General features: G+C 44.5%; 1 protein-coding gene across 3 annotated transcripts in view; it reads right to left on the bottom strand.

Annotated features, from left to right (window-relative positions):
* Positions 1–872: 872 nt before the first annotated feature.
* Positions 873–11661, bottom strand: part of Slc38a4 (solute carrier family 38 member 4) — a 57874-nt gene continuing 47085 nt past the window's right edge. For all 3 annotated transcript variants that reach the window (XM_055626879.1, XM_055626877.1, XM_055626878.1), the window contains exons 13-16: positions 10342–10466; positions 5478–5622; positions 4563–4660; positions 873–3146 (exon numbers count right to left, since the gene is read on the bottom strand). In XM_055626879.1, the coding sequence (XP_055482854.1) occupies positions 3045–3146; positions 4563–4660; positions 5478–5622; positions 10342–10466 (470 nt within the window). In that variant the 3' untranslated portion in view covers positions 873–3044. The remainder of the gene's footprint in view (positions 3147–4562; positions 4661–5477; positions 5623–10341; positions 10467–11661) is intronic.

The following is an 11661-nucleotide window of genomic DNA, read 5'->3' as shown; positions in this document are numbered from 1 at the left end:
TAGAAGTTTAGACAGAGGTTTTAATTTAAAAACTCCTGTATATTGTAAAATATATGTATATATAAAAGTATGTAAAGGCATTTGTTAAAGTGTACCCATATTGTTTTTAACATGTAAAGCACAACTCTTACAGGCCAATGTTTAATCTCTGCGTGAGAATCATAGATGTTTATGTTTTCCCACAGAATCATCTTTCTGCCGCAAGTGCTTCTTGATGCAGAAGTACTAAGCCAAAAGGCCATTGCTCCCTGGGATGTCCCCACAGCGGAGTCACACGTGGAGAAATGCCTCCTGGCCTCCAAGATGTGAAATATCTTAGCATCCTGCACATCACAATATTAGTCAGCCGATGTTCCTTCCTCGACTTTAATCTTCATTTAATAAAATTAAAAAACAAAGGATGAGTCAAAGGTAAGAAAGAGCCCGGAGAGATGTGTGTCCCCCGGTCTCCTGCTCAGAGCACTTGTCTAACTTAAGACAGAATGAACTTCCACAACCGTAAGATAGGATGTTATTTCTACCCCTGACTTTTTGAGATCGTGCCTCACTGGGCAGTCCAGGGTGGCCTCAGATTGGCCGTTCTGCTTCTGGTTCCCATTGCTGGAGTACGGGTGTGTGACACCGTGCCTGGCTTTAAATTTCCCATATGTGCTCACACCAGTAAGTGTGCAGTCATTTCTTACAGCAGCGATAGTATGCGCACATGCTAGACGAGGGTGTGTTGTCTATCTTTGGTGGTTGAGGGAATTACACTTTCTGCACACGCACAGTGAACGTACCTCAGTGAAGGCAGGTCTATTAAGACTTTCAGTTTTGTCTCATGGACAGATAACCCACAGCCTTCTTTACTGACGAGGAAAGCCACAGCCAGGTCATTTGAAAAGTTCATTTATTATATACCAATATACACTTTCTGTAATAAAAAAAAATCCTCCCAATACATTGAACCATCTTATAAATGATATAAGAAAATAAAATTTGTACTTGTTTACAAATGGGATAAATTTATCAGAACAAGGCGCTCTGCGAATCTGCCCTGAAGCCTGTGTGAACACTAATCCTAGAAACGGCCACACTAAAGAACGGTGCTGTGTGTAGTCTTTGGCACTGTCGTATTGCTCTTGAATATTTATATAATTAAAAATGGGGAAACTTTGAAGTTAGTCGTTCTAAATGCCAAATATTTGAAATATGTACAGACTTTTGCAGGTTTCTAATATTTTTGGATTGATCTTTTATTTTTACGTTTAAATGTGTGCAAATTGAACATATTTAATAGTGGCAACACACCCTTTCCACTTTCTATCTTCCTTTATTTGTTGGGTGAACGAAAATGGAAAGACATGTTAAAGATGCTATTTGGTGATTCTTTTTTTTTTTCCTCCCAAATCATAGTAACTTAAAAGTTATGGTCATTTCTAGTAATGCTCAGTTTCCACCACAAGGCACACCGTTTTATAGTTTATAACTCCAGAAAATGACATATAAAACATACATGTATATTTCCTAGGCACATTGCAGAAGAGCTGTTTTAGCATGACAGCATGATCGCTGCGGGTACGATATTTCTATCTCACAACAAATAATTGAAAAAAAGAAGTAGCAAATACCAGAAACTCCAGCCAGTGAACAGAACTGAACTCCACCCCCTTCTATCCAAGCATCTGTGGATGGGAATACGAACGGTAGTCCATGTTTCCGCCTGTCATGTTAGTGTACCCATTTCTAACCACTTGACATTATATTTATGGCAGAGGGATGTCAGTAAGTTCCTAGGGGAGCTGAAATGAACTGAACCCTATTCTAGACAGGCTAAGTTCATTGTTAGTACTGAAAATTATTTATACATGAGAAGCCCCTTTCTTTGCTACTTATAGATGATTATAGTATTGTAAACAGTGAAGAGCATTACTGAACTATGTACAACTTTGGATTTAATATTTAGATGTCTCCAATGGACAGATACAAACACATGGATTTTTGAGCCCACCAGCTAAATACCCTGCCCCACCCCAGTAACACAAATGTTTTGTCTGTGAAGGAAGAAAACTACACATGTAAAAAATAAAAATCCAATGTACCACATGTCAACATTCTGATAACCACAGAATGAGATTATATACACAAACATATAGCAAAATCACAGTTTCCTGCACTGAATGTTTATCAAATAAAAATGTATCAAACAATACTGGGTAGTGTGTCTCCATATAAATTGTGGTCTTCTGAAAATTATGAAATGAGAATGGAAGACAAGAGGGAAAGCCTTGCTCAAAGACAAAGTGTGACAAAGCTATCAGGAAAAACACGAAAGAGCAGATGTTTCCTCTTTGGGCAATTTAGCTAAAAGCATTGACTTTTTTTTTTTTTGTAGTTGTTTCTTGATAATTAAATAAACCCCTCTATATTTAGTGAAATGTTTTAACATTTACCATTAAAAAAAACATCGAATGAAAGAGTCACTAATTCATTTTAATAAGCAGGTTGGGCAATCTTCTCCTTTAGTACTGAAAAGTACTCTAGGTAGCCATCCATTATTCATGTACCTCACAGGGACAGTTCCCAAGACACACCCCTGTCTCAGTCAGTCAACAGACCTTAGTGTAGGTGCAGAATGGGAGACGGCCTTAAGTGATAACAGCCTTGCCAACCACGGCATTTTTGCTCTGTGTTCTGAGAATACAATTTTTTGTTGATGTGGGGTTGTGAAATGTGGGGAGCAAACACGGGGACAGGGTATTGTCTGCGGACCAGGACATGCAGCCAAATGGATTCTGCTTGCACAGTTGCAAAACATACCTTGGGCATCACACACTGCAATAGAAGACCTGGGTTGAAACGTGTACCACGTTTAATGCATCATTCACCCATTCCCAACAAAACCCATCCTTTTCTCTTCCACAGGTATCAGGCAACAGAGCTAGAAAATGTCGTTGGATATCTTCTCGTCATCTCCTCTGACTAACATCCCGATCAAGGCAACTAAGATGTCCTCTGGAGCGTAACTGCAGCCATTTCCAGGAGAAAAGCTTTTCCCCTCAGGGTCAGTGATTCTTGCGAAGCGGAGGGTTGTAAATCCAGTCGATGATAATGAGTGCCATGCTACCCATCATGAAGATGATCCCAGTCACAAGGAAGACCAAGGCCTGAAATTCAGAGGGGGCAGTCAGTGAGCAGACACAGAGCAGCACAGTTTGCTTCAGGACACGGTCACGGGCTGGTTACGGGCCTTGTATTGTCTCAGTGAAAAATGGCAAGTCAGTTTAGGACCCTCACTGGGAAAGGAAGGGAGGAAGGGAAAAAAAAACAATAGTGAAAACAGATAGCCTAAGGATTGAGAAGAGTAAGAAATATAGGCATTACCAAAAATTAAGCCATAGGAGAAGATTGAATGATGTAGGAAATACTCAGGACTTTTCGAGTGGAAAGAGCTGGACTTTGTAAGGGGACATGTATGATACAACCGATAAATCGCATGAGTAAAATGAAATCCCAACGTATGTTAAATATTTCTGAAAAAAAAAAAAAAGAAGAAGAAGAAGACCAAGCGCAGGCATCTTTGTACGTAGGAATGTTGAGAACACGTCTATATGCCATATTTTTAACTGGAGGGGTTCTTACATATCCCACAGAGACCTGTTAGAGCAGCCGGTGAAGGCTGGCACTAGCAGAGGCCTGCACGACAACTTTACTCACTTTACATCCAGTCAACATGAAAATGGTTACAACTGGGGCAAGTCCTTTCCCCGGCGCACCCTGCTGCGGATGCTGAGGCAGGATGGAGTATACAGAGTCCAAACTTGGGGAAAAGACAACAGGAGGGGTTTGCCCTGTCAAGCTGCCCTATGCTCCTGGGTACCTCAAGACATGAATAACTTCAAGACTCGAACTCGGATTTAGAGGTATTCTTTTCAAGCCTTACTAGAAGACCTATTTTAACTGGTCACCAATAATATTTAATTACCAGTAAAACATCTTTTGTAGTGTATGTTTCTGTAGTATTTATTATGGAAAAATATGCAGCCCATAGTTTAGCAAGATTATTTTTTTACACCTGAAAAGATTAACTGGAAAACAATTGCTTCTATTTTTTTTTTTTTTAACACTGTGATACAAACAGCAGAACCTATAGGGTATGATAGAAGGCACGTGAAGCCATCTTTGCCCTTGTGAATCTAGCTGGAACTAAGACGGAACTAAAATGCTGGCGTTACCCCAGCAGTGGGAGGGAACCCAGTGCCTTACGGTGTCACAAAGCCTATCCAGCCTCGCGCTGAATATCCGTGTGCACGTAACACACACGCCTGCGGGAAAACTTACGGAGCCAGCATCTGCCACGTGGAAGAACTCACCACAGGATTTAGAGATTTGCTACTTGAGGGAGGGAAATCCTCAGGTCCTCAGAATGTCAGAAACCCTCTCTTCCCCAACCACTGTGTTAACCAGCCTCGGCTTCGGCATCTTGCTTATTGTTTCAGCTTTCTGCACCATGCATGTTTTCTGGTGTACTCTGAGTAATTGAAGAGGTGTTTATGGTAGGAGGTATTGCAGGTCTTACTTACCCCAACCTTCTGGGGTGATCTGAGAGGTTCTTTCTTGACAAGTTTGAGATAAAAAGCTGCTGGAAGAATGAAAATCAGCATGGTGGCAGAAGAAGCCCCTGAGGAAAGAGATGCAGGAGGGTTAAGGTCGCACCCGCTTCAGGACAGGCAAATATAATGCTATTTTGTTATTCCTAGCATTAAAAGCAACATTCAAGCCATAGTTCATCCTGATGATGTATTTCAGAACTGTGTCTTTCTAGAGAAAATTAAAACATGGCTCACGCATATTAAAATGTGTCTCATAACTATTAACTATAACAAGCAGTAAAAAGCCGAACAATACTTGTTGGTAAAGACTTAGAACTACAACTACACACTCAGGGGGCTGAACCCATCACGCATTCTCACTGTCCGCTCTTCCTCTGCAATTTGTCCCCCCCTGATTCTCTTCTGCCCTTAAAATTTCTCAGTCTCCCTGCCCAGACTGAGAAATTAAATGTGCCAACAGACCACGCGGCTAAAGGAAATGAGTTGTTTTGGGCTATCAGCCTCCTGTTCCGCTAAAGACGTCCTGAACACCCATCAGGCACTCACAGACTTGAGGGGCTTTCGGTAGTTAGCAACTGTCCTCCTTATTCTTCCCTCGAAGACAGAGCTCAAATCCTGTGTCCACCAAAATGACTTGATCTCTTTGAAGCTCAGTTCCCTCATCTCTTGGAAAGGCCCTTGGACTAAATGGCTAGAGGTGACTCCCACCATGGGTTGGGAGCAGGAGAACACAGCCAGTGCCGGTCACTGAGCCCAGCAGGGCCTGACGGGATTCTGATGAGCCTGACGGGAACCGGGAGCCCTGCCGACGCTGCACTGTCTCCGTGTTTGAAAGTTAGGGTGGTGGAAGTCGGAGCTGACCAAACAGAAGCCTCTGATACCTACCTATGAATCCAAAGATGTACTTGATGGTGGGCACAAGGATGACCAGCACATTGTTGAGTGCAATGATCACTGCAGCGATCAGAAAATGTTTCACCCAGCTGAAGGGTGCTTTGGGAAACAGCAGCGTGATCACTGAGGTACGAATCTGGGACGAAGATATTCAAAGGCACAGTCACTTCCTGGTTTTAATTTCTGCGATGATTTTAAGTATTCTAATCTAAAGCGTTTTGTTTTTATTTTATTCCCCCCTTGCAGTTAAAAATACCTTGATGCTTTTTCCCCCTCACTTTCATTGTGTTGAAACACACCCAGTGTTGCATTTATAATCTCTACTGCTCCTAAGTTTGTACAGTTCAGCAGAACTAAGTCCGTTGGTATTGCTGTGCAAATTTCATGCTCATTTTTCATGTCTGGGAGCGATATTTTTCCTTGGTTGCATATCATGCACTCACTTTCTTGGACCTTAGAATCTTCGTTTAAAAAAATAAGCTCAGGCAGAAGAGATGAGCCAGCAGCCGCTTGCGACTTGCAGGCAGCAACCCTTTGCTGATAGTTAGGTGTGTCTTATTCTCATCAGACCAGCCTAAGCATGAGGACAAGACCCAGAGACAACTGCCGCAGACTGTAAAGCAATTGCCACAAGCTCTGCCCTTTCTTGATTTCCCATCGTGTTTAGCTTTCTCCACTGGTATTTTGAAAAAGAAAAATGCGATACGTTTTGTGTTTCCCCCTTTGTTCCCACACATTAATAGATTACAGATCCACAAAAGGCAACCAAGGGGACTTAATAACCTCAACATTCCTCAGAGGCCCGGCTCGCTCCTTTGCATGTAGCAGGCACTCAGTAAATGCTGAGTTAAAGTGACAGCAGGAATCTTTCCACTCCCTCAGGCTTCTTACAGCTTCCAGCCCTATTTCAGCAGCTGAAATAAGTGCTTGAAGTCTCAGATTGCAACAGAGCTCCATAAGCGGGGTGTCAGGAGATAAAGAGGTCGCTGTGGTAGAGGGACAGAGAGCATGTGGGATAGGACAGCCTGACACAGAAACAGGCTTATCTCTGGAATCCGTTTATGAGGACACTCTTTCGGACTTAGTAGAATTGCTCTGCCGGCCTTTCCGAGAATAAGCCCTTCAGTTTAGCTGGAGCTCCCCATGTTCAGAAGTGATAGGACTGATTTTCACGTAAAATGCTCAGTCCCGAACTCTCATACTGGTATGGAGATGGGAACTCACCACAGAGACAGCATATGCAAACTCCACTTTGAAACATGTATGGACAACCAAAAAAAAAAAAAAAAAACAAAAACAAAAAAAAAAACCAACCCATAATTCCAAGCTAAACTGTCGGCAGTTTCTCCTGCGGCATTCCTTTCATTCCATCCTTGGAAAATTAAAGCCATCTGTGTAGGTCAAAGGGAATTTCATTTCTAGAATGGCAAACTAAACAGTCCAGTCTTGCAAATGGTTTAAGAGTGACTTTGTGAAAATTCTGAAAAGTTGGATTAGTGACAACTATGAAACTTACTGTGAACAGCACCCAGAGGGAAGTGGGCAGTTTGATGCCACTTTGCCCAGTGGCCGGGCAGTCTCCACTGGGACTTGTGACAACGACTGGCTGGCTGTCTGACCACTGTGGTGGCGTCAGTAGGCATGCAGTAAGTTTTCTAGAGTGGTGCTGCCCGAGGGTGTGTCTGACTCTGGAAAGCAGCTGAATGCAGACTCGTGTTTGATGAAGATGCTATGCTTATGTATTTTGTTGTTAAAATGATGCCCTCAGTTAAAAAAAAAAAAAAAAGCAAAAAGCAAAAACAAACAAATAAAAAACTGAATCAAAGGCAATCCTGTATGTCTGGGGCCTTTGGGAAGAAATACGGTTTCTGTAGGCCACATGGCAGATTAAGGTTCTGCCTACTCAAATGACAGGACAGAAAATGTACAGGTATAAACGTAGCTTTGCCCTCACGGTGAGTGAGCAGAAGAAAACCCCTCACAGGACCGAGGGAACGTGGAGTGTTAACCTCCCCTAAAGCCGGCAACCGCACCTAGAAGACAGGCTCAGAGAAGGAAACTCTGCTCATTCCACATTACCGCGGAGGAAGAACGCAAACAACAGAGCTAACTCAGCCCTATTACCCACAAAGCCCCGGTGCACTCCCCGGTACCCGCGCGCCCCTTTATCTACTGATGCAAGCGGGTAAGGATGTAAAAATATGGGTCAGACGCAAGCCGGGGAAGTCCCGGGCCCCAGGCAGGGCCTCTGACCTAGAATGACGTTAGGACCTCCTAACCTCCACCCGGCCAAGTTCTAGGTAGAACGTCAGTCGTCCCCACACAGTGTCTCCAGCACAGCCCCGTTAGGAGGCGCTCTGTGCTAACACGGGGACGCAGGGTGAAAGCCACAGATGTGCTGACAGCCCTGGCTGACGCCCTCAATAAACGAAGATTCTCCCACTGAGTAGAAATGACTCCTCCTTCCGGTTACAGGATGCTATCGCCCAGGGACGGCATCTTTGGAATAGCAACTCCCCTGCAGTTTCTGACAATGCCCACCACGTTTCTATGCCCGTGTCTGTACGTGCTTTGGAACGGGAGACCGTGACTGAACGAAGGGAAGCACAGCTGCAAATATTATCACCCGACCTCTGCAAGGAGGGGCATCCCATAGTGGATGGCCCACCTACCCCTAAGGAGATCCGGGTAACGGAAAGCTAGCCTCCATTCGTCTGACTTCCTCAACTGTCTGGTGACCATCACAGCCGGCTCCCATACACTTGTGCCAAGAAGGAAAAGCCCAACCTCACTTGAGATGACAAGTAGCATAGGAGGAAACTGAGCAGACAAACCCTTATCCTATCACCTAAGAAAAGCTGGGGTGCCATTTGCTGCAAGAAAAAAAAAGTGCAAAATAATAGCTCAAACTGGTAGATTTGAACCCAGACTAGGTTTATTTTGTTGCTTGTATATGGGAACCTTAAGGCCAATAGAGAAGCTTTTTGGTGCTTGAGTGTTTCTGAATGCAAAGAGAGCTATCGGGGAGAGTCATGGCATCCAGATAAGCCTGTGCCATCCCAGAGAGCCCCGCCCAGCATTCTAATCTCTGAAATCCTGCCCCCAAGTTATAAGAAATGAATAAAAACACTATAATAGCTACCACTTTGTCAGAAACACATCAGAGTTTCGGGAAGCTGAAACTTCCTGCCACAGCATCCTAGTCATGGCCATTTGATTTGCTTGTCCACATCCTCACTCACATGGATTAACGGCACATGAATAAGCTAGAAAAAAAACCAGTTCATACATTCCAGGCAAGGCAAGATTCACCCAAAACCCGTTTTCCATATCTAGCACGGCTGGCGCACCCCCTCTGATGGCCTTTCACCGTCCTGCCTGTACCACTGTTGACATTTCCCATGACTGTGGCAGTGAAAGGCCACGCCATTCGTGGTGTCAGATTGCCAACGTTGAGTGAAAATACACAGGAAACGGTAGACATTGGTTATCATTCTGGATACTGGTTCTTACGCCTAATTTTGATCCAAATGGCATCCAACACTGACAAACTACTATAGCCCTGATGATCAGATCTAGTCCGGGGCATTTGCTCTTCCATAAGATAAGAATTTCTCAGGGAGGTTCGGGTTGTCAGCGTCAAGATGTATTATCTCAAAGCAGCCTGTAACTCCCCATGTCCATCAGCTCAGCAGTTATCTCCTAGCTGCGTGGCCACACCCATGTAGCAGATCCCCTTGCATAGAATACTTAAGCAACCATGCAGTGTCCCTGCTACACCGAAACCTAGTGACTTCCTGACTCACAAGGAGGACCCCAGACAGGCTTGGCCCAGAGTAACCATCTCCGAGAAATGTTAGCCTATAGCGCTCCCCGCTCAAGCCTGAGCTCATTTTAGGCTAACGCCCCACATATGACAACCAGAGTGCTCACAGATATACTGCAGGCCAGGCGCTATTTCAGAGTGGAGGATCAGCCGCGATAGTGACAGGGATTTGATTTCATGCACTCAGGAAAAAGGAATGTGCCAAAATACACCCTCAGCACACAAGCTGAACTTAAAGGGACCGGGGCAGATTGGACATGCAGCTCTCTCGGGCCGAGTCTAGCGGGGAACATTTTGTACCCAGCGAAGCTGGCTACTGTGCCCCTTGTTTCTACATCCCTAAAATGGATGAGTAAACTCAGTGTTTACAAAAGGGACAGAGTTGGCAGAAGGGTGAAGACCGGTGTCTGTCCATAGGTGGTGTTTTAACTCAGGCAGCCCACACCCTCACCTCCAGCCCAGTGCTGTGAGACAGACCGAAACCCTGAGCGGAGGAGCAGGAATTTCAAATGCCAGAGGGCAGGACTCGCTTTTGGTGGGAGAGGTGAAAAAGCAAACAAACAAACAAACAAACACTCTCCCAATTGGTCATTTACTTAAAGAGTCTCTTTCCCATTGGTCGTCAAGACGTCGGGTCCAATAACCTGACCTTTTAGAGTCACCCCGGCACCACAAACTGAGGAACAAACTGAAATAAATGCCTTCAAAACTATGGCAAGGTACGACATGATCTTGAAGTTTGTGTGGCTTTGGCTTCCACACATCCGGAGACAGAAGAACGTCTCTGACTTTCATTAGTCTATAGATGACAGCCCAAGGTCTGCTTTTTTTTTTTAATTTGAATTTAAAGGTAAAGCTCATGGTTTTTGTCATACCTTAAAAAACACTATATAACGTTGCTCGCTGTGAATATATATTCTATATATTCAACTTTAAGTGCCTCCTAAATTCTGTGAGAAAATAATAATTGGCTGGGACGAACAAGTGCAAACCCACAGATCCCTCGATGAACACCGAGGCAGTACTCACTGGGAACAGGACGATGGGCACCGTTAATGTCACCGCCACCAGGACTGCCAGGCGCACCATCAGAAGAGGGGTGTCGAATGTGTACACTCGGCTGTAGGCGTGCAGCAGCTCGTCTTCAACCTCCCCTGCAAGAGGAAGAGTTGGGGTTGGGGGGAGGTTGCCGAGCTGACACTGGCCACTCACTCACACACACGTGACAGTGAGGGAGGAAACAGGACAGTGAAAGCAGCCCAGGCCTGGGAATGCAGATGGCCCTGAGGCTGAAGAGCTGCTAAGGAGCTTCCACGGGACTGTTCGCATCGTATGTCTGCTACAAAGAAGGGTTGCAAAGCAGGACGATGGAAAACAAGCCGTACAGGCTTGTCATGCCCAAGCCATCACCATCCTCTGACCTGCCTGCCCAGCTAATCCTGGTGCAGCTTCTTTGCACCCAGTGTGGAAACTCTAGGACTGCCATCTCTCTCCTCTCTCTCTTTCTCTCTCACTCTGTGTGTGTGTGTGAGTGTGTGTGTGTGTGTGTGTCTGTGTGTGTCTGTGTGTGTGTATTCACTTTTGAGCACATGTGAAAGCCAGAGGTTGATGTTGAGATATTTTCTCCAGTCACTCTTTTGCCTTACTCCTTGAGACAGGGTCTCTCCGTAAACCCAGAGGTTGCCATTTCGGTTAGACTGGTCAGCCAGCAAGACCCTGGGCTCTACCTCCCTGCTCCGTAGTGCTGGGTTTCTGACACATGCCTCCACACCCAGCTTTTTATGGGTGCTGGGGGTCCAAACTCAGCTCCTTTAGAGGTTTATGAAGGTGTTTGTCTTACAAAAATCATTTAAAAACATGCAAGGATAAATTACTGCGATTTTTCTTTCCTTCTTGTACTGCCTTCTCAGCCATTTTACTCTGATTTATCTGATGCCTTCTTTAAGGATGACCATTCAGAATTCCAGACGCAAGTGCACATAAAATATGAAATCAAGACACAAATGGCACATAGACACATATGACATCATATATAGCCTGGTTTCCCCTCAATACTCTCAAGATGGGACAAAGAGGTACAAACGTACTCAGCGGCATTGATCTTAAGTCTCACTAACACACAACCACTGAGAAATTAGTGCCAAAGTGAGAGCAAGTGCTTGGGTAACAGTCAAAAGTCAGTCAAATAGAAAAGACACCTAAGCAAAGAAAGGCCTCTTCAGAGTCATTTCCTTCCCAATTGTCATGCATTCAATGTAATTTACCAAATCAGAAAAAAAAAAAGTTGAGGTTCCAGGAGGATGAAGAATTACCTTTACTTACAACTTTGTAGCCAGCCTTTGAAATTTC

The sequence above is a fragment of the Psammomys obesus genome, unplaced genomic scaffold (genome assembly GCF_907164565.1).
Source record: "Psammomys obesus unplaced genomic scaffold, mPsaObe1.curated_primary_1811, whole genome shotgun sequence".
Classification (NCBI taxonomy): domain Eukaryota; kingdom Metazoa; phylum Chordata; class Mammalia; order Rodentia; family Muridae; genus Psammomys; species Psammomys obesus.
Note: the sequence above shows the minus strand (reverse complement) of the source record. Positions and strands in the feature narration are given on the sequence as shown.